General features: G+C 37.9%; 1 protein-coding gene across 9 annotated transcripts in view; it reads left to right on the top strand.

Moving 5' to 3' along the window:
* Nucleotides 1-27,418, top strand: part of ARHGAP12 (Rho GTPase activating protein 12) — a 115,195-nt gene that overhangs the window by 49,107 nt on the left and 38,670 nt on the right. For 6 of the 9 annotated variants that reach the window (XM_043478893.1, XM_043478892.1, XM_043478890.1 and 3 more), the window contains 3 exons: nt 10,457-10,720; nt 17,671-17,811; nt 18,975-19,055. In XM_043478893.1, the coding sequence (XP_043334828.1) occupies nt 10,457-10,720; nt 17,671-17,811; nt 18,975-19,055 (486 nt within the window). The remainder of the gene's footprint in view (nt 1-10,456; nt 10,721-17,670; nt 17,812-18,974; nt 19,056-27,418) is intronic. The other 3 variants (XM_043478896.1, XM_043478897.1, XM_043478898.1) reach the window with 2 other exon arrangements.

The following is a 27,418-nucleotide window of genomic DNA, read 5'->3' on the forward strand; positions in this document are numbered from 1 at the left end:
AGGAGCCATGCTGGTCTCAGACACCATGTCTGCTGTCCAGGGGAAGGAGGTGGGTGTTTGAGCAAGAGTTTGGTTTTACTGAAGCATTGCTGTCAGTTAAGATGTCCCGGGGAGGCTGTAAACACAGGAGTCGGAAATTAACTTCAGTGCATGGATTTCATGACGTCTTCTTTAGTTCCGTCAAAGGGATTTCCCTTCAGGCGCATCCTGAGGGCTTGCTGCATGCGGATGCTGTGCTCGGTGCTGAAGATGAAGAGAGAAACTGGGCAGACTTTTGTGCTGGAAGGTGATCTGGCTCCAGAGAGAAAGACACACGTACCTCTGGGATGACAGTGCGGTGTTGTGAGTTCCGCAACAAGCTGCTGAGCAGTAAGGCCCAGGGAGGACGCACGTGAGGCCAACAGGAGCTGATGCTGGAGAGGGGTGGGCTTGATCTCCAAGGGGAAATTTGTTATTTGTTTCTTTTTGGCAAATCCCTTACATATGATAAACCCCCCAACTGTGCACACACCCCCTCGTGACTGTGTATGTGTGGTCCTTGGGACCCCAGGCTCTTCACTGTGGTATCTGTCAGATCCTGTTCACCCCCTGGTAGGTTCAGAGTTGTGAGTCACAGTGATTTTTGTTGGCCGTGGTTTCTGCAGGTTTGGTGGCAGAGGAATGACTCCATCAGTGTGTTTGTGTGGTTCCCAGAAACCAGCATCTGTCAGGCCTCCCCGCTTTCCTGCTCGGCACCTGCCTTGTTTATGTCTATCCGGAAGGAGGCGGAGGTGACAGACCTGCGATACGTGAAAGGGGTTTCAGGGTGTTGGCACAATGATCAGAATGGGGGAGGACAGAAGCCAGGTGAAAGTGAGACCCTGCAGTAGATGAGTGTCAGGCAGCAAGTCCTAGAGAAGTTGAGCGGCCTTGAGTTGCAATAGCTGGAGAACCAGTACGAAAAAAAAAATCATCTACCATGAAAATAACATCTGCAAAAGCTTTCCACAGCACTGAACTCACTTAGCTACCAGTTACGTGTCATTGAAAGACTGCGTTTCATTTCCTTGGGTTATGTCAGTTTAAAAACATAAGACTGTGTACTTGTTAAGGTCCCTCCCCACTTCATGGAGTCCCCAGCTTCCTTCTGCTTTCCTTAAGGATGCAGTTAACGCCTGCTGGAAGCCTTTTCCTGACCACCATGTCTTACCCTCTTCTCTAAACAGTGCTGCGCTCACCTCCTGCCACTGGAGGCCTTTCCTGCCGGTCTCTCCTCTTCACTCAGCTGCTGGCCCTGAAAGGCTGCCTCATGTTCACCTCCTGCCTGGCTCATGTTGTTGTTGAGTCGCTAAGTCGTGCCCGACTCTTTGCAACCCCATGGACCGTGACCCGCCAGGCTCCCTAGTCCATGGGATTTCCCAAGGGAGAATACTGGAGTGGGTTGCCATTTCCTTCTCCAGGGGATCTTCCTGACCCAGAGATTGAACCTGTATCTCTTGTGTCTTCTGCATTACCAGGTAGATTCTTTATCTGCTGAGCCATCTGGCTCATTATTCATTTTTAAGTGATGGTTAAATAAGTGAGTCACAGAAAATATCAGTATACTGTTTAGAGCATGAGATCTCAATGCTGACATGCTTTCGTCTCTTCAACTTGGAAGTTTTTGTGTTAAAAATTGTTAAAGGGTAATATATTCCCCCCCCCCCCAAATTTAACTTTTAAGTGAGAAGATTGTCTTTTGAAAAGCAGATTTTTCAGTTTAAAATTGATGTGCAGTTTTCAGTTGTGAAACTAAAATTTCAGTGCTATTTTAACTCAATATTGGCTTGTTGACAATTTTTTTTTCTTTTTGTCCTCATTCTGCTAACTGGCCCTAATGTTATTATAATTAGCAATTATGGTAAAGCAGAGTTTAAACAGGTAAATTACCAAAGGCAGTAAATGTCTTTTTCCACATGAATTAAACAGAATTTAAAAAGTAATTAAAATTCCATTTTGGAGTCTGATGCTTTGATAAATGTGTTTTTACCCCCATAAATCTAAATATAAAGGTATGATTATAGGTTGCAGGGACTTATACTGATTATTCAGTAATATAATTCAGCATTTATGGTAAGGTAGATATAATACTTAATACTGCAGTAGTAGTACAGAGTAGCTTAGCTCTTAATAGTTAAGAAACAAGAGGTAGAGCTAATATGTATTCTGTTGTTGTCCAAAATTTATTTTAGAAGCAATTATTGAACTAATGTCAAAATAAAGAGGATAACTCTCAGTATTTTTGGTATTAAAGTAAGGATTCAGGTACAACTGAAGTTTAAAGTTACCTTCTTTGTGTGTGGTTCCCCAATTTTTCCTTTCTGTGGATAGTGGGAAGACTGTTTTCATCTGTGTATGGATAAAAGTGGAACAGGCCAGATCTTTTTTTAAATACCAAATTGGGTCATGTGCAGAGATACTGGTCCCAGTTCAGTTGTTAATTAATGACAGGTATGACCCATAAAATTAGCTTTGTTTCTTTGTTCTCTTTTTGAAGAGGTTTTTTTTTTTTGTATGAAAAATCTACTTATTTTTGTTGGTGGCAATTCATGAACAGTTCATGTTTGTCCAGTTTAAGTGTATAATAAGTTATATTTGTGAAAACTGAATTTTGATTCATATATTGGAAGTACTTCTTATTGCTTATTCTTATAAGTTTTCTTCCTTCGAATTATCTGCTGAGTAAGAAGTTATTGGTGGTATAGACTTAAGAATTGTCTTTTAAGTTTTTTTTTTTTTTGATGGCCCAGACAGTAAAGAATCTGCCTCTAATGCGGGAGACCTGGGTTTGATCCCTGGGTTGGGAAGATCCCCTGGAGAAGGGAATGGCAACCCACTTCAGTATTCTTACCCAGAGAATTCCATGGACAGAGGATCCAGGTGGGCTACATACAGTCCACTGGGTCGCAGAGAGTTGGACACAATTGAGCGACTAACACTTTCACTTTTTTCATAGTTCAAGCATATTGGACCAGGGAAGTGGTTTGCCATAAGTCCATTTAGACAGATTGAGTATCTTCTGAACAATAGTTCACATAAAAATCACAAAGTATACTTAAAAATACAGTTTCTCCCCACCACCCCCCCCCTTTTTTTTTCTTTCCCTTCCTTCTCAGATTTTTCTTTTGCCTGTCACTACCATGTGTTTGGAGCTGATGTGATGAGTCTGTGTATAAACTCACTATAACTTTTTTTGGCCCTGCTGCTTGGCATGTGGAATTTTAGTTCCCTAATCAGAGATGGAACCCGTGCCCCTGCATTGGAAGGATGGAGTCTTAACCCCTGGACCACCAGGGAATTCTAAAGAAAACTGATTTTTTTAAATAGTAATTTTTGAATTTTTTCCTTCGATTTTATTGAGATTTTATTGACATATGGTATTGTATATGTTTAAGGGTATACATTATAATGATTTGGTTGACATACATCATGAGGTGATTATCACAGTAAGTTTAGTGAACATCCATCTTCTCATACAGATACAAAATTAAATAGAAAAAAATTGTTTTTTTGTGATGAGAATTTAGGATTTACTCTCTTAACTTTCATATATAACATGCAGCACTATTAATTATGTTTATCATGTTGTACACTGCATTTCTAGTACTCCTTTATCTTACAGCTTTTGACCACCTGCATTCAGTTTCCCCTGCCTCTGGCAACCACAGAGCTGACCTCTTTCAGTGAGTTTGTTTGAAGTGTAATTGACCCACAACAGTTCATTAGGTCCTGTTACACAACATATTGCCTCAGTATTCCTATCTTTTCTTTCCTTGCGACTTCATGACTGTCTTTATTGCTGTGTTTGAATTCTTTTCTCTTTTCTGTGTGTACTATTGTAGATTTTTGGTTTTGTGATTACCATGAAGTTTATATCTGTCTATTTGTCTGTAAATGATTATTTCAAGTTGCTGATCTCTAAACGCATTTTAACAACCCTGCATTTTTACTCCCCTCTCCCACGTTTACTGTTTTTGACATCATATTTTACACCTTTTCCTGTTTTGTATCACTTACTGTGAATATAGATGATTTTACTACTTTTGTCTTTTAACTTTCCTGCTAGCTTTATATGAGGTTGATTTACTTCCTTTCCTGTATATTTGCCTTTACCTTTCGTAATTTTCATGTTTCTAGTTGTGACCTTTTTTGCTTAAGAGAAGTCCCTTTAACATTTATTGTAAAGCTGATTTGGTACTGAACTACCTTTTGCTTGTCTGTAAAACTTTCTATCTCTCCATTAGATCTGAGTGAAAGCCTTGTCAGGGACCCATAATGTTTATGAGCTTTTTTTCCTTCATACTTTAAAATTTTAAGTTGGAAGTGAAATGCACTTTTCTATTTTGCTTTTCTCATTCACCTCATAAAATTTTTTTATCGTGTTCAGAACCCATTAACATTTCATTGCTTCTACAGTATTGCCTCATATATTAGATCATTATTTACTTAACTATTCTTCTGTTGTTGGACATTTAGATTGTGTCTCATTTATTTTTATAAATAACATTGGAATGAACATCTTTGTAGGAAATTTTTTTTCTGTGTATAGATTTTTTTGTCTCCCCTTTTTCCTGAAATTATTTTTAAAAGCTTTTGAAACATACTGTCAAAGTGTTTTCCAAAAGGGTTCAGCTGGCTAAAATCACCAGCAATAAACTGGAGTTAACATTCATCTTCACCAGCATTATATTCATTTAAAAACCCGTAGTTTTGGTTCACCAGGAAAAAATGGTGTGTAATTATGGAACCATCCCTTGTTGTAGTCAGTACGTGTTTTGTGTACATGTAAGCATAAATTTGGTACTTCATTCTAAGTATTTTTTCTACCAAGAATTTAAATTTTCAAGAGTTCTTGAGGAAACTTATTAGTGATCAATGAGTGGTAGTTCCCTTGAATTTTTCTGTTGTTTAAACAGTTGGTAATAAACAGGGACAGTGTCTTTTTGCCACTACCGGAATATTAAAAATACTGAGCCCTCTTCTGTTCTCTTTCTATACACTTTGGAAATTGAAGGGTTTAAGTTGATTTTAAGTTTGTACTCAATCGTTCAGTCGTGTCCAACACTTTGCGACCCTGTGGGCCGTAGTCCACCAGGCTCCCCTGTCAGTGGGATTTTGCAGGCAAGACTACTAGAGTGGGTTGCCATTTCCTTCTTCAGATCTAAGCTTGGAGTTAGTTTGTTAGAAAAACAAAGTTCTTATTTCTGCTGAAACTATTTGTAACAGCAAATGAACAACATTTCAAATGAACATCTGTCGAAACATTTAGTGGTAAATTAGAGTGTGAAATACTGAAGTTTTACCATTCATCCATTGTCAGTAAACCTCTTCTAATTGTGTGATCTACTTAGATTGCTGTTACATCTCTTGATTTCAGACATAACTCTTGTCTCTGTTTCTTGGTTTATCAGTTTTGAAGATTCTCTGATTTAAAAAAATTAGGGTCTATTCTTTTCTCCATTTCCTTTCTCCTCAGTGTTTGATATTTATGTATTTTATTTCTTTTTTTTAAAAAATATTTTTGTTTAATTATTATTTATTTGGCTGTGCTGGGTCTTAATTGTGGCATGTGGAGTCTTTTAGTTGTGGCATGTGAACTCTTCAGTTGCTGCATGTGGCATCTAGTTCCCTGACCAGGATTTGAACCCAGACCCCCTGCATTGGGAGTGCAGAGTACCACTGAACTACCAGGGGACCCCAATTTATATGTTTTCATTTCTTATATTATTTCCTTTGTTACCTTAAGTGGTAGTTGTGAGCCTGTTGTGAATCTGTATCTCTAAGATTCCTAGACTCTGGGTTTCCCCTTGCTGCTGAGTTCTGGAAACTGCCTCCAAGTGGAAGTGCTGGGGGGTGGTTAGTGCTTGCCCTTCATTTCTTCTCTTGTAGATTGTAGTTCTGAGCTGCTTGTTTTGTGGTATAAGGCCTGAAAATACTCGTTTCCTGTATTTTATTTACTTTTCTAGTTGTTCATGGTAGGAACATGATTTTGGATCCTCCTGGCTAGAAGCTGGAGTCTTTTAATGGCTTCTTAACTCCTGAATCTAGTGATTGCTTCATGGCCCTTGTATTGAAGTCTTCAGAGGGAAGTTAGTTCCTTTTCTTTTTAAATACCATCTTTTCCTGTGAGGCTGCCTACTTCTGACTTTCTGTTTCCTTTACTGGATCCTCCTACTTTGCTTGGTACCTTATTAATTGCATCAATAATTGTAATATTACCACCATAAGTCACCCTTGCCAGACCCCATGCTAACTTGATACCTGTTTTCTCATTTTAATTCTTAAAGCAACTGTTTAGTATTCTCTAGGGGGTCTGTGTTACCCCTTCTTTCCTTCTGTGTATTCTCAAGTTTTGGGCCCCATCTGTTTGCTGATGACTTTTGTATTTTTAGCAGTGATTTCTATACTGAGCTCTCAATCTGTCTACCTGATAGTCTGAGCTTTTCCACCCGGACTTTTAAAAGGAGTACTGACCTACTGCAGTGTAGGTGGAAACTCCTCTGTCTTTCTGTGTCCTATTCTTCATCTCAATGTTGTTTAACCCATGGTTAAACACACACCAAAAAACAAGCTTCCCACGAACAGACATACACTCTGCATGTTAATTTGACTTTCTAATCTCTTCTTGCATCTAGCCCTGCTTTCTCCATTCCTACTCTCCATGTCTAGTTGCAGCTCTCATCTTTGGTCTGTTATTGACCTCCTAACTGATCGCTGCCTCTAGTTGTGTTCATCTAAAATCTGCAGTATTTCTAAATTTTAAATAGAATGTGCTTCCTGGCTTAACTTGTCCAGTATTTCCTTAAATGCTGCTGGGCAACATATGCTTTTGAACACGACACACAGATCTCCTTGTTCAGGCATTTGCTTCTCTTTACATCTTTCTTGTGCTGCTCCTATCACCTGCCCTCTCAGTCGGCATCCTCCCCGACCACACCATGCTTTTTTCAAATGTTTGTTCTTGTGGCTCCCTGTATCCACAGCTTTGACTTGGCTAATACTTCCATGTTCATTTTTGAGGCTTATTCTCTTGTTTCCAGGCCTCTTCATTTTTTGTTCCCATACTCTCCCACGTGTAGGTCTAACAGTATGTCTATTATGCATTTAAAGGATCTTTGTTTCACTTTCTTTTACTATATTAGAGATCCTAGAAGACAAGACATTTTAAAACTCATATTTGTAACCTTTGCACTGCTGAATGCTTGACTGTCAGTTCACTTTTAGATAGTTCCTGTCTTAAATGACGACACAATTGTCCATCCTTGTTCCCAAATAAAAATGTGGGTGTTTTCCTGGTCACCTATCTTTATCACGTGTAACCAGCTCTGAGTTTTTCAGTTTTGCTTTTACTGGGGGTATATGTGTTTGCATTCTTTTGTTCATTTGTTTTTTCGCTTGTTCATTCAATAAATTTCCCTCAGGGCTACTGCCTGTAAGACCGTGAACTAACTATAATGCATGCCAAACATTGCATTGAATTTGTAGAATTTATAGATTAATTTTTGGAGGAGTAACATGTAAGTATTATATAGTTTTGGGTACCTGAGGAAAGTTTTTTAAATATTCCTCTTTGTTTTTTTTAAAGCTTACTTGTAAGTGTTTTAACAGTTCTTTTAGTGTAGATGAGATTTTTAAAATTCTGTTGTATTTTCTAATTTGTCATTGCTCATCTGTTGGGAACTGAGCAAATGATCATCTTATCTGGCCAACTTATTAAACTTCTTAGCACTTTTCATAGGCTTAGGTTTTCAAATATTGGTTACATCAATGACAAATACCACGGTTGTTTTCCTTCAATTACTTAGTTCACTTATTTTTTTGTGTTTTAGTATATTTCCTATCTTAGGATATTTGTTGAATAAAAACAGTGATATTTGGCATCCTGGAATTGTTCTGGACTTTAATGAAAATGCTGCTTTCTTAGCAGTACCTTGCTGAGTATGATGTTTATTTTGAATAATTTGTAAAGTCGTTTTAAGGAAGCATCACCTATTCTCTTGCTAAGAGTTTTATCCTTAATCCATATTGAATTTTATCTGTAACTTGGTTGGTGTCGGTGATGATCAAGTTAATATATTAATGTAAAGGATTATAGTAAGAGATTTCCTGAAGACAGATCCTCAACATTTCTGCTTTTTCCTGATTTATTTAATACAGTGCTAGATTTGAGTGCTAATGGTTTATTGAGTATATTTTCATTTCCATTTGTAAGTAAGATTGGTTTATACTTTTATTTCACTTAGTTCTCTGCTTTTATTTCAGAATTATGCTAGCATTATGAACTTGTTAAAGCATTTCACTTTTTTTAAATTGGAAAAACTGAATCATCTAAACAACAGAAATTAGTTAATTAGTTATTTCTTAAAGCTCTAGTAGAATGTGTCATAAAATCATTTCAAAAATAGCTATTTCTTGGCCTCTTTATTTCCCCAAGTCTAGTAAAGTACCAGGGGCAAAGAGCTTCTTTAGCTCTTGTTGAATTCTCTAGATAAGTTCCTAGGAAATGATTTACTATGTAGAATTGTTTGTTATATTAACAGAGTTTGTTTTAGTCAGAGAAGCATTGTTACCCTGGCTAATTCAACAGGATATGGAATTAGTCTGAATATGAAATACATGGAAATCTGTCTTCATGGATAGATTTTCTTCGTAGAAAGATGCTGTTTGGTGATAGTCTAAATTCAGAGCTAACCTTTATAGGGAAGTGGTCTCATTAGTATCACTCAGTAGAGTATTTGCATAATTACCATGTGTCAAAAGACCAAAGGTAACCATTTTATAAATGTATTCATGTCTTGGGTTATTTTACTATTTTCTTTTTTTTAAAGCTTATTCTGTGATTTAGAGTCATTATAAATAATTTATAAGTAAATGATATTTTAGAAGTTAAAGAGCTTTAATTTCAATAAAATCGATTTGGTGTATACATTCACATTTCCCCCTTTTAAAAAATTCAGTGTTTTCAGATAGTCATAAAACTCTGGTATATTGTAGAAGTAATGGGACATCTGAGTGGTTCTCAGATTAATATGGCAAAGCAGTGGTTCTCAGCCAGGGGCAGTGATGTCCCCACAGAACATTTGGCTGCATCTGGAGACTCTTTAATTGTCACAGTGGGAGGAAACCACTGCCATTGAGTAGGTGGAGGCCAGAGGTGCTAGTGGACATAATGTACTGCACAGGATAGCCCCCTATAAAAAAGGATCTGTCCCCAAATATTAGTGATGCCAAGGCTGAGAAACTGTTGTAAAAGGAAAGCACCCAACCCAACATAAAAGCACAAACACCCAACATAAAAATGTGTTCTTAGATGTGTGCTTATTCTTTCAGCAACTATAACTCTAACTTAGTACAATTTACAAGGTCCTCATGCAAAATGTGTAAAGAGTATTCTGCTCTTGACTGACATCTAGTGAGACATTAACAAATAAATGTAAAACTGAAAGTTGAAATTAAATAAGCATGTAAATCAGAGTTATAGCTAGTTGTTTTTTCTGCTCTTATGAATTTAACACATAAATAATCTAAGAAGAGAGTAAAGATTTGTTTAGGGCTACTGAGAAACAGGCTTCCCAGGTGGCTCAGTGGTAAAGAATCCGCCTGCCAATGCAGGAGACACAAGAGACGCAGGTTGGGTCCCTGAGTTGGGAACATTCGTTGGAAAAAGGAAATAGCAACCCAGTCCAGTATTTTTGCCTGAAAAATCCCATGGACAGAGGAGCCTGGCAAGCTACAATCCATAAGGTCGAAAAGAGCCGGGCACGACTGATTGACTGAGCACACACACGCACACACACACACTGAGAAATTATAACTGAGAAGGAGTAGTATGTGGTAAATTCTGAGCTGAAGTACTACTATATCTCCTTTATCTTTTACTTATATTCTTGATTTAATATTAGAGCTTAGGATATAAAATTTTTTCATAGTTTTCTGAGTAAGTGCTGACTTCTGTTGGAAGACATTTTATATTTTAAAAATTGCTTAAAAATTGTGGCATTTTAGAGCCAATGGCGACCTAAGTGGTTTAATCCAATTTCTTCACTTACAGAGATTAAACCGTTCTATTTCATAGAGATGAAGCGATCTAGTCTGTGGTTTTGCAGCTTGTCAGGCCAGATCTTAAACTGGAGCCCACTGTTCCGACTTCTAGTTGAGTGTGCTCTCAGCGGGAGGGGAAGTGATTGTGTGCTCTGGGTTCTTCTGAAAGCTTTTATGTTTGTTTTTCAAACTATGGATATTAAAACTGTTAAATTCTTATTTTTTCAAACTATGAACATTAAAACTGTTAAATTCTCATTTCCTTTAAAAGAATATATATACACACCTCCATATATGTTTTAAAATGAATTTGTATTTATGTTTATAAATCTCATGTTTAATTTTTATTTATAAGCGTTATGCACGTGTAAACATGGATATTTCAAATCTCTCATAGGCAACGACACCTCCAAATCAAGGGCGGCCTGATTCTCCCGTCTACGCTAACCTGCAGGAACTGAAGATATCCCAGTCGGCTCTTCCCCCGCTCCCCGGAAGCCCAGCAATTCAGATTAATGGAGAATGGGAAACTCATAAAGATAGTTCAGGGCGTTGTTATTACTATAACAGAGGTACACAGGAAAGAACTTGGAAACCCCCTCGTTGGACTCGAGATACGAACACAAGCAAAGGAGATTCCCAGAGTCCAGGGGATCAAGAGGTATGAGGAGCTAGGGGGTCAACCAGTGAGTTACAGAGCTTTTTCTCTCTTCGTTCCTCAGAGAAGTAAATAGGTTTGCTTCTAACCTTTGAAATCTCTAAGATACTAAATCTTCTTTCCAAGTTTTATCATATCACTGTTTATTGCTTCCTAGTGTGTAACTAGTAGACAGCAGCTAGCCCTGTGGCATGCTTACATGTCTAGAGTTCACTGCATTAATGTTGCCTGTTGCCCATGGTTTCCCTCACATGCTAGAAGATACTAATCCAGTCATCATTATTGCCAAAGCAGTTACATTTTTTAGAAAAAGAAGGGAAGAAAATATGTGATGTGATTTAGCCAAACAAAAACCCAGTTATTTGATGCTTTTCTTTATGATTTGATGGGACTGGCAAGATACTTCTCAGTTTTTGTTAGAGGTACAAGTTCACTTTTTATGTCTGTGTAGGGGAAATAAGTATAATGTAAGTCCTTTGCTACAAGCCGAACACCCTCTAAATCTGACAGTTTACTCTAAAAACATTTCTTGATTGCCTGGTTGTCTTCTGTTTTTTTTGGCCATGCCACGTAGCTTGCAGGATCTTAGTTCTCCTGCCAGGGATCGAATCTGTGCACCTGCAGTGGAAGTGTGAATCTTAACCACTGAACTACCAGGGAAGTCCCTAAAATTAGTTTCTCTAACAGGTGTCCATACCATTTCCCCACTCACCTTGGTTTCACAGACACACATACCCTGTGCAACACACACACACACACACACACACCTGGAGGGCGGTGCAACATACACACACATACACATCCCTACCCCCCCCCCCCCCCCCCACACACCCACCCCTGGAGGGTGGTGCAACATACACACACATACATCCCTACCCCCTCACACACAGACACAGACACACACACATCCCTACCCCCCACAGACACAGACACACACACATCCCTACCCCCAACACACACAGACACACACATCCCCCCCCAACACACACAGACATAGACACAGACACCCCTACCCCCCACCCCCAACACAGACACATACACATCCCTACCCCCCAACAACACACACAGACACAGACACACACACATCCCTACCACCCCCCGCCACAGACACAGACACACACATCCCTACCCCCCCCCCACACGACATCCCTAGACACACAACACATCCCTCACACAGACACACACACATCCCTACCCCCCTCCCCCCACACACACAGACACAGACACATCCCTACGTGCCGCCCCCCCCCCCCACACTCAGACACAGACACACGCACCCCCTGGGGTGCAGTGCGATGAATTGGCCAGTAGTGCTTTGAGAAGCACTCATCTCTGAGGCCTGGAGAGATGCCCTGGGACTCTGCAGATGTGCAGAGAAGCCTGGGTAGGATGGACGGAAGGAGTTACATCCTGCTGTTTGGTAGACAGCGGCCCCTGCACTCACACAGGACACCTGCTCTTAGAGCAGCTGACTTGCACAGCAGAACTCTAGCTAGGTAGGAGCTGGAGAAATCAGGTAATACATCCTGTGTTTAGTGGAGTCTAAGAGCTTTGTATGGTTAATAACCCCTCCTCTTGTCCTATTTTTCAGTTGGTTATTTATAGCTATGCTTTGGTGGTAGCTTGTATTAATACTGAGAGTTGGGGAATGAGGTGGAGGGTTAGTGAGAAATTGTTCCTGTGTTACTATAATAAGAGAAGTGTTAGGGAAGCAATTTGAATTTGTGTGTCTCAAAAGATTTGAAAGTAAGTTGTCCTGTGTGTCCATGATAAAGTAAAGTCTTATCATTTGGAAGAATTAGGGAAAGGGCTAAATTATAGAATAAAGGGATTTAAAGTACGCACGGAAACTTGAGTAACCTTTCTTAGGTTTCTGTTACACTTCAGAGACTAGATGGGAGTGATCTGTAAATCGCAGTCTGAGCTCACACCTCTACTCTCTGCACATATTGTGTAAAAATAGGTGTTTCCAGAGTGGCCGGGTCACATCTTCCAGTAACTTCTTGAGAAAGGTTGTGTATGGAGGTAAAATTGAGACCATGTGTGTGAAAATGTTGACACTGTACTCTCATATTTAATTGAGAGTGTGCCTGAGTGCAGAATTCTAGGTTGGAGATCATTTTTTCTCACAATTGTGAAGCATTTTGAACTTGACTTTATGGTGATCTGGGTCAGCTGCATGTTGGATGTCTCCAGTGTTGGAACCGTGAGGTCTTCCCTTTCAGACTGACCAGTCTCTGCAGAAGTCAGAACGCTGGCCAGTAAGTTGGTAGCAGCATTTATTTCACACACAGCCCCTTAGTTTCCCCTCTTTCTGTTTGGTAGCCATGTTCTAGTTGTGCCTGTTGTTTCCCAGCTCAGAATTCCTCTTGAGAGGGAGTCAGCCCCTGTGCTGCTGCTGCAGGAAGGGAGGGTGCGCACTGGTGGCCAGGCGTGAGAAGGGAATCCTGGTGATCTCAGTCCTCAGTTTCGTACCTCGGTTCCAGGAGGAACCTGTTGCCAAGTGTACACTTGTTGGATTTCATCTTTCCTCTTCAGTGCCGCCCCAACCCCCACCCGTTTAGATTCTGCTTGCTTTGTGGGTAATTTAGGTTTTTGTTCGTCTGCTTCTCAGCCTCCAGAGTTCTGTGGCTCTTGTGTCTTTCTGTGTTCTCCCTGTTCTTAGGGGTTCAGATCTTTTTGAGCTTATTTCAGTACTGTTATCTTATTGGGGTTCAAGTGGGAGCAAACTTCTCTTTCATTCTAACTCAGAAGCTTGTTATTTTAGTGCTTACCCCGGAACAGTGGTTCTCGCCTAGGGCCGTTTTGTCTCCAGGGGACATTAGGCAATGTCTGGGGATGTTTTGGGTTGTTACAGCTCAGGATGGGTTACCAGCGTCTCATGGGTAGAGACCAGACAAGCTGTCGCGCATCTTGTGATTCACATGACAGCTCTCACCACGAGGAATAATCTGGCCCTAACTGTCCGTGATGCTGCTGCTAAGAAATGCTACCTTAGAAGTTGTAACCGGCGTATGTGTCAAAGTCTACAATTAATCAGCATCTTCTTGCTCCTTGAAACCCTCCAAGAACTCTTTAAGTGCTATGGGGCCTTTTGTTGTTTATTTCTATTTTCTAGCCCCCCATCCCACCCCTGTGACTGTTGTACATTTGTTGTTTAGTGACTAATTCATGTCCGACTCTTGTGAGCCCATGGACAGTAGCCCACCAAGCTCCTCTGTCCATGGTTTTTCTCTTGGCAAGAATACTGGAGTGGGTTGCCATTTCCTTCTCCAGGGGATCTTCCCAGCCCAGGGATTGAACCTGTGCCTCCTGCTTGGCAGATGGGTTCTTCACCACTGAGCCACCAGGGAAACCCCACTGTTGTACATGGTGACTCTTAAAATTAGTCCTCATATTTACCACTTTCTTTTTCAGATTTCTTAGGCAGATTACATTATCTTGAATTATTTTTTTACTGCCCTAAGTACATACCCATACCTTTAAATTTCCTTAGTGAGCCTCCATTATTGATAGAGTCTTGGTTTTCATTTGCCTGGAAATTTATTTTTCATTATTTTTCAAGACTATCTTTACCTGGTACACAGTTCTAAGGTGATTGTTTGCTTTTGTTTTTTCCCAGTTCCTTGAGACTTACTCTCATGTTTTCAGGCTTCTGTTGTTAATATGCACAATTCAGTCTGTAGGTCTCTTCTTACAGGAGGCTTTGAGGACCTTGTGCCTGTAATTTCACTGTGATGTGATTAGGTGAAGTTATCTTTTTTTATTTCCCGCCCAGGCTTTGTTGGGAATCCCAAATTTGAGGAGTTTCTATCTTTGATTAGTTCTGGAAAATTCCTGTGTATCTACATACATTATCTATATACAGCTCCTGTCTCATTTTCTCTTTGCTCTCCTTTGGGACTGTGATTAGGTACATGTGTACTCTGCTTGCTCCATTAGCCGTGTTTCTTGATTCCTGTTACACTTAACACTTTATTGCTGCACCTCTCTGAGCTTTGTCCTCAGTCATTTTCAAGTTAGGCTCCTGTTTGCTGTTTCTTCATCATGTGTGTTTATTTGATATTAAACCAACCCTTGAACTTAAAAAATGTGTTATTTTTAATTTGTTTGGGGGAGCTACCCATGTTACTAGTTTGAAAAGCGTGAAACATACAGAAAAGTGGAAAGAATAGCACATTGAGCTCCTGTATGCTAGGCACCCTTCATCTGGATGTACAAGTTGTTACCACTTCACCACATTTGCCTTGTTTCTTTATTTCTTTATTCTTCGACTGGACTGGGTCTTCGTTGCTGCACGTGGGCTTTCTCTAGTTGCGGTGAGCAGGGGCTACTCTCTAGTTGCGATGCGCAGGCTTCTTACTGCTTCTCTTCTGCAGAGCGGTGGCTTCTCTTGTTGCAGAGCTTGGGCTGTCAGGCGCATGGACTTCAGAAGTTGCACACATTTCTTTCTCTCTCCTTTCACCCTTCTATCTCCACTAGTTGTTTTATTCTGAATCATTTGTGCAGACAATGTAATGTTTTATTCTCTAAGTGTAAGGACTTTTTCCAGCAAAACAAATTGAAAACATATTGAAAAATGCATTTATCACATCCAAAAAAATTAATATCTGAATGTTATTTAATACAAAATTAATATTCAGTGTTTCTCACTGGTCAGTTAATATCCTTTATGTTTTCTATTCCTGCAGTAAAGGATCCAGTGAATGATCATATGTTGCATTTATTTGTCATATTTTTCTTAGATCTTATTTTCTACTTCCTTTTTTATAATTTCCGTATATAAAGTCTTTAAGAGTCTGAATATGCTGTTTTTCTGCTGACTCGCACTCATGCTGTTTGTTTCATGTCGTGTGTGTGTGTTTTAATGTGAGATGATAGTTGTTGGAGATCATAGATAACAAATCTTTAATGCTAATGTTGAAAGTTTCTTCCTTCAGAGAGGTTTTCCTTGTTTCTCTCAGGTTCTGGGGAAACTAGTATCCTGTGGACATTTGAAACTGAATTTTCAGTCTTAGTTTCCCTAGGCCCCCTAGGTAGTAGTAATGTGAATGCATAAAGACTGGCTTGTTGGGTTCTCCCCTAACTTCCCCCCATTAGTCTTGTGATTTTCCTAGTGTGCACTAGAGGGACAAGGTTTGTTTCTGGTTTACCCTATAACTGCAGGTATAATTCTTTGGGGTTCCCTGTCTTTATTGTGGGACTCCCTGTCTTAGGTTGTCCGGAGTCCTGATCCCCAAAACGTCTGCATGGTCTTGAAAACTAATGTTTTAGCTCAAGGTTTGGCAAATGCCTTCTTGGAGAAAGCTGCCTTTTTATTCTCCTTACCGATCTAGATTCTTGCTTCCAGTAAGTTTTATTCCTGAGTATTTCTTAACCTCTTGCTCCTTGATGGGTTTATAAAAAATTGTGATGTAATATGATGTGACATTTGTATATATTGCCAAAATGATCACAATAAACATAGTTAATATCTGTCACCGTACATAGTTATACAGAATATTTTTTTCTGGGAATGAGAACTTTTAAGATCTACTCTTTTAGCAAATTTTGAATGTGCAGTGTTGTATTATTAACTCTGTAACTATGCTGTAGATTCCATCCTCAGGACTTAATTTATTTTGTCACTAGGAGTCTGTACCTTCTGACCCTCTTCACCCATTCCCTACATCTCTGTCAACCACCAGTCTGTTCTCTGTACCTATGAGCTTGTTTGTTTGGTTTGTTTTCACGTTCCACATGTGAGTGAGATCACTGGGTATTTGTCTTTCTTCTGCAAGTTATTTCATTTAGCATACTTCCCTCAAAATCTATCCATGTTGTCACAAGTGACTAAATTTCTGTTTTTTTTTAATGGCTGAATAATATTCTCTGTACAGATTGCCATTTATTCTGTTTCTAAAAGATTCTTATTGTACCTCTCTGATATTAGCTTATGTTTTAAGTGATCTCAATTAGATTAAAATAATCCTGATTTTTCAGTTAGGCTTTCCATTTTTTTAAACCATTGCTATTACAAAGCATGTACAGCTCACTCCATTCAAGACTTCTATAAAGTTGACTTTGTCAGTTTTTATGAACATGTTACTGACATTAGGATGTTTGTTACTCACACAACATTGAAAATCTACACATCTGAGTGTTTCAGACCAAATATGGTGGTAGAAAATTTGATCTATTGAGTAGATGTAATTGTAGAAACTGTTTTACCTGAACGTGACCCTGGAAGGGTCATTTGCAGAATTAGCCCAGTAAATATTACACTGAATTTCTTAATCTTTCTGTATTATGCTTGAATTCATTCAATATTATTTTTTCCTTCTTTTAAAGTAGAGTTTTGAATAGTTTTTAACAAGCATTTGTGTTGAGTGAGTCAGGAAAACTTGATTATCAATTAGAAAATAAAATATAGTGTTACAGAGCTAGTGTCTTTTCCTCCCCTCTCCCATCCCACACACTTTAAAAAAATTAGCTCAAGGTATATTTATTAAGCACTTTTTTGCTGGGTGTTTGGCTAGGAACTTGCGATTAATAGGTGAAATTTTCAAGAATCTCAGTCTAATGATGTGCCCTCACCTCCTACTTTGCTTAGACATAGATGTGCATACATACATTTGCCCTATCCCCATCATTTTTTAACCTGATTTCAGTTATAAGTAGCACAGCATAGAAGGCAGCATTTTTATCTCTCAGTCTGAAAACATTGTTCTCAGTTTCTTTATAGTGAATATTTCTAGGCTTGCATTAATGCAATATAATAACTTATTAATTTCCCCGCACCACTTACAGTACACCATTAAAAAGACTAAACAATTTGTTATGAAAATTAAATATTTGAATATATTCAAGATCTCTTAGTATGTATAGCCAAATAAAGTCAATTGCTTAGATTTTCAACTGCTGTATATGTATATTCAAAGAAGAACAATCCTTATGTTTCTGACTATTTGTAGCTGCTTTCATCAGAAGAAAACTACCACAGCATTTGTCACAGCCAGTCAGATAGTCAGTGTGGTTCTCCTCCAAGGGGTTGGTCAGAAGAGTTGGATGAACGTGGGCATACCTTATATACCAGTGACTATACTAATGAAAAGGTACATTCTTTTTTTCTCATCTAGTTTTCTTGGCAGATTCCTCTCATAAAATCATTGTGTACGGAAGCTCTAGTAGTATTTTAAAAACTCATGGAAATATTTTCTTGTAATTCTGTAGTCATGTCAACTGACAGTTCGAAAACTCAATGTAACTACTGATTCATGGTTTTAAGCTGCTTCCAGTTATCATAATTTTTGTGGTATCAACCTGTTTAAGACAGAACCTTTTTAAGAGTAGACCCGTTGAGTGTCGTTCTGTTTATGCCTCTTCAGTAAACATTTCTTTGTGCTTTTCTTGGCAAATAGTTTTTTTGGTAATAGTTTTCTCAACGTGTCGTAATAATCCACCTCACGTCCTACACTGCTTTTTCTTTTATGACCAAGTTATGTAAAACAAAAACCATGAATCTAGTGCTTTATGATTAATTAATTAGTGTGAGAATACTTGTTGTAATTTTATGTGTTTATCATCAGAGAAGGTAATGGTTAGTTGTGCTAGTTTAAAGAATAAAAGCCTTGGGAATAAATGGAGATAGGTTTTTTCACTCCACAGTGTTTTTTAATTATTTAACACTAGAACACATGAAAACAATAATTTTCATTTCACAATCAAGATCACATGTTTTAGTCTTTACTTCTTCATATTTCCTGTATTATATGAAGTTTTGTTGTTGGTGTTACTTAAATTGTATGAATAAGCTGTGTTGGCTACAGCAGGTAATTCCTAAGGGTTTGTATGAAGTTGGGATTAAATCGTTTAGTAGTTTCACCCTTAAAGATTGAAGAAAAATTCCCTTTTGTTAATTTGTCAACCCTGATTTCAGGGTGTGTGTCCTTGTGTCCACATACATACGTATATATGATGTCGATATATGTATCTTTGTATCTTTACGTTATCCATTTCTTGTTGTGTTGTTAAATGGTGCTTGGATCACTAGCTTGACACTGGATGAAAGAGAGAAATTTGCATTTAATATTTAGTTACTTATTTTTATCGAACTTAAAATGCAAGTCTGTTAGTATAAGTTTGTTATATTTCTTTTGGAATGTTTTTGAGCAAACAGAATAAAATTCTTAAGAATATTACCTAATACCTATGATTTTATAAGCTTAAGCTCAATTTTATTTGCATTTAAAATATAACACCTGTTTTGTTTTTATAGTGGCTCAAGCATGTTGACGATCAAGGTAGACAATATTACTACAGTGCAGATGGATCTCGCTCAGAGTGGGAGTTGCCAAAGGTAATAAACCTTAACACTGAGTTTCTGTGTAAAAATAGTGGATGAAGTAAATAATACCTGAAAATGGTTACAACAGGTTTATTTTTAAATTTTTATTCAGCTCTGAAAAAGCAGCAAGACTGGTTTTTCCATAATTCATTGGGAATCCTTTGTCTCAATTATTCTGTGACATACATTATCTTATAGCTATATAATATTGATAATCCCTATTTAAAATTTCTTTGATTCAGTTTTTCATTGTTCCTGGATCCAAGATCCCCTTTAAGTGGCAGTAATGCAAAGAGTTCTCTTAAATTTGTTGAGTTTTCTGCATGAAGTTGGTGTTAAACTTATATTTTTAAAAGAAAGAAAAGCAACTCAGTATTCAAGTTTATTCTTGTATGTAGATGTGTATTATAGTTGAGTCAGTCATTAGCAGCATGTAGTAATGAGACCTTTCAGGGTCTCACTGGCTCTCTAAAGATAAATGCACGAGGGCTGAGTTTATCTAAAGCAGTAGGTTTCAAAATGGTTGTGTAGTTACCACTGTTAGTATTAAGATATAAATATATATAAATATTAATGATATCTGAGCAAACATTTAAATTTTAATCGGTACCTTATGTTAACATTTTAGAAAACACCTATAAGTAGCAGATGTATCTGTAGTGTCAATTATCAGATAGACTTTAGTTTATAAAGAAATTTTTCTTTTTCCCAAAGTAAGTCAATTTAAAGAAAAATATTACTAGTTTAGAGATACATGGATATAGAAAAAAAATCATTAAAAAAATAGTACAATGGATAGAATAAACTATAGTCAGAGGGACAAGAAGATAACAAATATTAAAACATGGTTAAAGGAGATGGAAGATGGGTGGAAATTTTCCTGTATTCACAAATGAGGAATTCTCGAAGAAGAAAATGGAAGAACTGGTAGAGAAATAGTATTTTGGAAATATAATTTCTTGGAATTTTCTGAAACTAAAGGAAGGCATGAGTCTTCAACTGGAGCCTTCAATACTGACCAGAACACAGGAGAAAAAATACACATATTGACAAATTTTACTGAACCTGTGGAACTTCAGTAGAGGGAGACAATCTTAAAAGCCATCAGAGGGTAAAAAGGAAGATTGCCTGTGGTGGCAGTTTGCATCATTTGATCCGTTCCTCGCCCACTCCCAGATCAGTGCTTTTTGCTGTGTGCCTTTGTAGTGACCTCTTGCTGTGGATGGGGCATATTGTCCTGCTGTTACCATGACTGAATCTAGTCTAGACATGTGACTTGCTTCTACTGATGGGATGTGAGCAAATGTGTCATAAACATGGTATTGTAAAGGGCTTGTACATCAGGGCTTGCTTTTCCACCTCTACCTCTGCTGTGAGAGGAATGTATGGTCCTAGGTAGAGTAAATAAATACATTTTAAGAAAATGAAGAGTCTCAGAGATCTGTTGGGACCATACAAAAGACCTAACATTCATTTCTCGAGAATTCCAGAAGGAGTGAAGAAAGAGTGTGAGGCTGAACAATATTTGCAGAAACAATGTTTGAAAGCATCTCAGATTTGATAAAAGACAAACCACCAGATTCAAGAAGCTGAGTAAATACCAAACAGTATGGACTCAAAGAAATCCACATCCAGACACATTGTAATCAAATTTCTGAAAACTAAAGACTTCCCTTCGCCTCCCCCCCCCCCCCCCCCCTTCAAGAAATATCTTGAAAGCAGCTCAGTGAAACAACACAGTACTTTGTGGGGTAATAATGATTTGAATAGCAGAGGATGTCTTATTAGAAACCATGAAGCCAGAAGGAAGTGGTGCTATACTTTACAAATGCACAGAGAAAAAACTCATGATTGTATATCCAACAAAAATATCCTTCAGTCATGAAAGTAAAATAAAGACATTTTCAGATGAAAGTAAACCCAGAGATTTATTACCAACAGTCTTGTTCTCAAAGAATTGCTATAAGAAATCCTTAAAACAGAAGAGAAATAAATGAAGAAAACTTGGAACATTAAAAATGAACAGAGTATAACGGGAAGGGTGAATATCAGAAGAGACATTTGTCTTGAGTTTTAAGGGGATATAAGAAGATATTCTATGCAAATGGAAATCAAAAGAAAGCTGCAATAACAGTATTCATATCAGACAAAATAGGCTTTAAAATAGAGACAGTTACGAGAGACAAAGGACACTACGTAAAGATCAAAGGATCAATCCAAGAAAAAGATATAACAATCGTAAATATATACATACCCAGCATAGGAATATCTCAATAAATAAGGCAAATGTGAACAGCCATAAAAGGAGAAATCACCAGTAACATAACAGTAGTGGGGGACTTGAACATCCCACTTTGATCAACAGACAGGCAGACAGACAGACAGAAGATGAATAAGAAAACATAGGCTTTAAATGACACCTTAGGCTAGATGGATTTAATCAATATTTATAGAGCATTCCATCCAACAGCAGCAGAGTACACACTCTTCTCAAATGCACATGGAACATTCTCCAGGATTGATCACATGCTAAGCCACAAAGTGTTGCCTCAGTAAATTCAAGAAAATTGAAATCATGTCAGGCATCTTTTCCAGTCACAGTGCTTTGAGATTAGGAATCACCTGCAAGGAAAAAAAACTGTAAAAAACACAAACACGTGGAGACTAAACTATATGCTACTAGAAAACCAATTGATCACTTAGGAAATCAAAGAGGAAATCAAAAAATTATGTTTGACCTTTAAAAAAATTAGAACATTTCTGAAGGTGGAGATGTTATCTAGGACAACTACGTTGTGAAGAGGGGAGAGTAGTGTGACATAATTGTTGGTAAGGTTTCTACATTTCACTTGAAATAGTAAAATGCTGATATTGATAGACTGTGAGGAATTAAATACATAATTTGTAATACCTAGACTAAACACTTGGAGAAGGAAGTGGGAGGCCACTCCATTGTTCTTGCCTGGAGAATCCCAGGGATGGGGGAGCCTGGTGGACTGACGTCTATGGGGTCGCACAGAGCTGGACACGACTGAAGTGACTTAGCAGCAGCAGAGTAAGCACTAAAAAACTGTAATGAGAAATAGACTCAAAGAGCTATAGATAAACTAAACTACGTTAGTAAAAACTCAAGATAGTCCATAGGAAGGCAGGAAAGGAGAAACAGGCATGATAGAATATAAAACAAAGCAGCAGACTTAATCCTAACACATAAATAAATTACATTAAATGTAAATGGTTTAAACACAGCTATTGAATATTTTTGGAAATGATAAAAACCATGACCCGATTATATGTTTCTACAAAAAGATCACTTCAAATGTAATGATGTATTACTTCATGCTGAAGATTACTTATCATATAGTTTATAGTAAATCTCACACTTCATGATGCCATTGCAGAAGCTTTGCCATTAAAATTAGGTCTTAGACTATAACTTTCCTGTCAATGCTTCTATTCAACAATTAAAAAAAAAAAAGAATTAAGAGATGGCAGTTGTTCCTTTTATTAGAAAATCAGGAGATTTGGCAAACTCAGAACTGTTAATAGTTCAGTAAGTTTGCTGGACATAAAATCAACCTAAAAACTACCCAATTTTCTAATTAAAAAGTTAATTTGAAAATATGATAGGAATAAAGTTATTTTTTATATTAGCAACAGCAGCAACAATGCCAAGAAGAATCCTAAGATTATACCTATAGAAAGTTTGTAAGATCTTAAGAAAATTTCAGAGCAGAATTGAGGGACATAAAAGATGACCTGAAATGATGTGATATACCATTATGATCTTGGGTTGGGATGCTTAACGTTGAAACAGTGTCCCCATTGATCTGTAAATTCACAGCATTTCCATTTACTATTCTTGTCTCCACCTTTTTTGTTTTTTTGAATTGATGCTAAATTTTACTTGCCAGCAAAGGTCTGTGAAGAACCAAAATATTCCTGAGTAGGGAGAATGTCTACTCAAGAATAGGAGAGGGGTGGGGTTCCTGCTCTAGTGATTAAGTTGTGGGCACATGTGCAGAGAAATAGACCAGCAGAACAGAATAGGAACCTCAGAGGTAGCATCACAAATCCCTGGGTAAAGCATAGACTGTACAATAAATATTCCGAAGATTTATTGGTTATTCTCTGGGGCGGGGGATGAAGTAAACATAGATCTTGACATCTCACCTAATGATTAATTCCAGGTAGATGACAGCTCTAAATGTAATAAGCAAAACTTAAAAGGCTATAGAAGGCTGGATCAGAGAATGTCTTTGACTTCAGAGTAGGAAGCATTTTTTCAATAAGACTATGTAAGGAAAAACTATAAAGGAAAAGGTGGGCAGATGTGACTACATACAATCCAGCAGAACACCTTTTAATATTAAAGATACCATACACAAAGGGGAAGAGATGAGCTTTGGGCTCAGAAAAGCTACATTCAATTCGCAAAGCCTACAAAGGCTTAGAAGCCAAAATGTATAAAGAACTTCCTGGTTCTTTATGTACACACTAGTGAGAGAGAGAACCTAATTGAAAATAAGCAAAATGACTGTCAGGGGAGCGGGTAATTTCCTTGGTTCTGTCTCATCACAAAAAAAATTTGAAGCGACGGACCTTAAAGCCCTCGGTGTATCACAGCTCTCGGGCAGTGTTACAGCTCCGTGTTACAGCTCAGTTTTATTTAGAAAATAAATAAAGGAAATACATCCTCCAGGCATGAGGGCATGCTGACCCAAAAGACACAAAGAGGAGGGGGAGAGAGAGAGAGAAAGAAAGAGAGACAGAGAGCACCTGCAGAGGAGAGAGACACCCTGGGCCCTTTGGCTCCTCTTTTTGTATGTTTTTTTCCTCCCCCTGGGCCTGCCCTATGTAAATTGGGCTAGCCAGGAGTGCTGTTTGTTCTACCTGAGGTCCTCACTCTGGTCCTCGGACCTTCCTTTGTTCTATTTTCGCCGGCTTTTCCCTTCCTTGTCTTTTAGCCACTGCCATTCTGGACTCCTTTTTCCTATTACAACTACTTAACATGACTAAGCCATATGGAGGAAAGGAATTCATGAAATAAGTATTTGAAAAGGATTTCCAAGTCACCAGGAAAATGAAAGCAGTGAAGTAACATTATACATATGTATATACATTTATTTTCTATACACAAATGTGTATAAATTCAACAGTATCAAGTATGGCAGTAGAGAGCATTATGTTCTGCAAGTTGGAGTGCTGTTAGTACCCCACCTTGGGGATGTCCACCTGAAACAGAAGGTTAAATTATATTTAGTGCTGTCTATGGAACTGCTGGAGAAGGAAATGGCAACCCACTCCAGTATTCTTGCCTGGAGAATCCCATGGACAGAGGAGCCTGGTGGGCTATAGTCCATGGGTCGCAAAGAGTCAGACACGACTGAGCGACGCGACTTCACTTTCACTATGAAACTGCTAGGTGGCGTTTCGCTGGGCTCCAGAGAGCTCTGGTCCTTTGTATCTCAGCGCAAAAAGAATTCAGCAGAGGCAAAGTAATAGATAAGATGTGACTATTAGAATAGGACAGTTGTGGGGCTTACAAGTGGGTGGGTGAGAGAGTGGCAAGTGCTGAGAACTTATTGGGTTGCAGTTTTATAATCAAAGGAAAAGTAGGGAAGGGCAAAAGATCATTTTTCTCATTCTTGAGTAGACATCACGCTTTCATCATCAGCTCCTCCTCCAGGTTGGGCAGGAGAGTTTTCTTATCCCTGCCTGGTCAAGCCAGGGCTGTCATGCCACTATGGAAAAATTATTTCAGGTCTCAGTACAATGAGGGTCTTTCACTTTGAAGTGTCACCTTTCCATAAATTACTATTTTCTTTGTGCATGCAGAGAGCATGTCCTAGGTATCATTAACTTACTGAGTCTCTGGGCAGGATGTGGGTCTCATGCCACCATTTTTTATTGTTTGGGGGGCATGTCTCATGCTTTGTTTGCATGGGTTTTGCTGCTAAGCAAGCCTTCTTGGTTTTGTGGTTAAGCAAGCCTGCTTTCTTCAGTGATCATTAATGTATTGTGGTCTCCCAAAGCCCTCTAAAGTTCCTCCCTATCTAAGTCCTCAAATGGTATTTCCGAGCTATTTGATTATCCTACTCTACCCCTATCATCCACATATAAGGTAGTATTATGAGGAAGTGAAATATAAATGAGTTTGAGCTGAAAACTTACCAACATGGATGTAGTTTTTTTTAATTGCTGTTTTTTAATAAAAACATTATTGAATGAAAAACCAAATTGAAGATTGATATGTGTGATATGATTCCATTTATATAAAATTTAAAAGCCCACAGGTAATATGTAGTTATAGATACATATATATGTACTGAAGTGTAAAGTTCTGAGAATGGTGAGCACTGAGTTATATGGTACTGCCAGGCAGGGGTTAATGTGTGTGTGAGTCGCTCAGTCGTGTCCAGTACTCTGCCACCTTATGGACTGTAGCCTGTCAGGCTCCTCTGTTCGTGGAATTCTCCAGGTAGAAATACTGGAGTGGGTTGCTGTTTCCTTCTGCAGGGGATCTTCCAGACCCCGGAATCGATCCAAGGTGTCCCGTGTTGCAAGGCAGATTCTTTACTGTCTGAGCCACAAGGGAAGCCCTTGCTGGGGAGGGGAGGAGGAATGGAATCTAAAAGATGTGCTCAGAGAACCCTCATATTTTATTTCTTTAGAAATCAGAAAGTTACCTGTCTTAGGTATGTTGGAGCTCAGTGGTGGGTTTTTACTATAATTGCTATTCTTTTGTATGTTTGAAATTATTCAAATAAAAATGCAATTAAAATTCTTAAAAGAGGTGTTTTTAAGAAGTTTTTTTAAATGTTAAGTTTTAGCCATCTTGTTCAACTAGATTGTGTTTGTGTGTGTGTATTTTAACTATGGTGTCTTCTTATTTTTTTTTTCTGTAATTACGTGACACTTTATTTTTGTCTTCTGTCTACATTAGATTTTATATCACATTTTATTTATGCTTTATTTGCTTTTATGAATATACTGTTGCTGAGTAAAACTGTCAACACCTTTAAAATGGTGATTATTACCCAGTTTAATTTTACATTATTTTTGTTGCCCTGCGAAAAGGATTTCTAAACAGTTGTGGTAATTATAAAGTTCAAAAGCTAGGGTAAATATCCATTAAAGTTCATACACAAGCTTACACACAATTGCACATTTTAATTGTTCCTGACAGTGATTGTATTGAAGTGATAATACAACTCTACTGGGTCTCTGCACTTAAGAAATTTATTTCACAGAATTTTTTGGGGGGAAGCCTTTAATCTTCATCTTTGTTCATTCTATAAATGATCCTTTTGTGAACTTGTGTGACAAATTTTAAGATTGCTATTTGTTAGGCAACAGTGGGTGAAAAACATACACCCATGTGACTGCCTGGCTTTGGCAAATTCTGATGTGAAAAATGAAGTAACAGCTTTGGGAAACAGTTTGGAGGGCCTGTATGGACTCATTTTGGAAAGTGAAGAAATGACATACTGTGGACAAAAATGTTGGAAGGTTTTTTAAAATAATATAAACAGTATAAATAATGTATTATTGAAATTTAATAATAAGATAAAATAATTTAACTTCACTGAAAATACAATGAGTTATTAAAATTTAAGATTTACTGGGGTTTTTTGAGAAGTAGGTATTAGGAATACTTTGGTTTCAGGAGAAGAATGTATCCCTTAAAAATAGATGAATTTTCTTTTGTCATTTTATTATAATTTATTTATAATATATTAAAACTGCCTGTATGAAGCTGCATAACTCTTAAACCTCACATTTCTCAAATGTTTATGCCTGGTGGTCTACTTGACATTTCAAACATTGCAAGGCTTAGTATCTTGTTAATAATGTGTTCTTAATTTTATATGTAATTTTTGCTTGGCATTTACTACTACCCTTTGTCAGGGGGGCGTGACAACCCACTGCAGCAGAGAATCCCCATGGACAGAGGAGCCTGATGGGCTTCAGTCGTGGGGTCGCCAAGTGTGGAACGCAGCTGAGCCTCTAAGCACAGCACTTATCCTTTGTACACAACTGATATGTTCACGATTGGTGTCTGAACTAGTATGGGCACTACTGTTTGACTTGGTTACATTTTACCACTTCAGAGAAATAAAGAGTAGTGTGCTTGACCTATGAATGGAAAGTAAAAGTAAAAACAAAAAGCCCTTTAAATGTGAATATACTGTTGTGTATGAAAGCATGATTTTAAAAACATTTAAAAACATAAGCCGATAACTGAATTCATGTGGATTTTCAAAGTAGAAGGAACTTTAAAAAATTAATTGGTCTGATGACCTCATGTTACAAATCATAATAACTAATATTTATTGAGACCCTATCAGGGCAACATTTGGCACTTTTTATAT

Source organism: Cervus canadensis, chromosome 10 (genome assembly GCF_019320065.1).
Source record: "Cervus canadensis isolate Bull #8, Minnesota chromosome 10, ASM1932006v1, whole genome shotgun sequence".
NCBI lineage: Eukaryota > Metazoa > Chordata > Mammalia > Artiodactyla > Cervidae > Cervus > Cervus canadensis.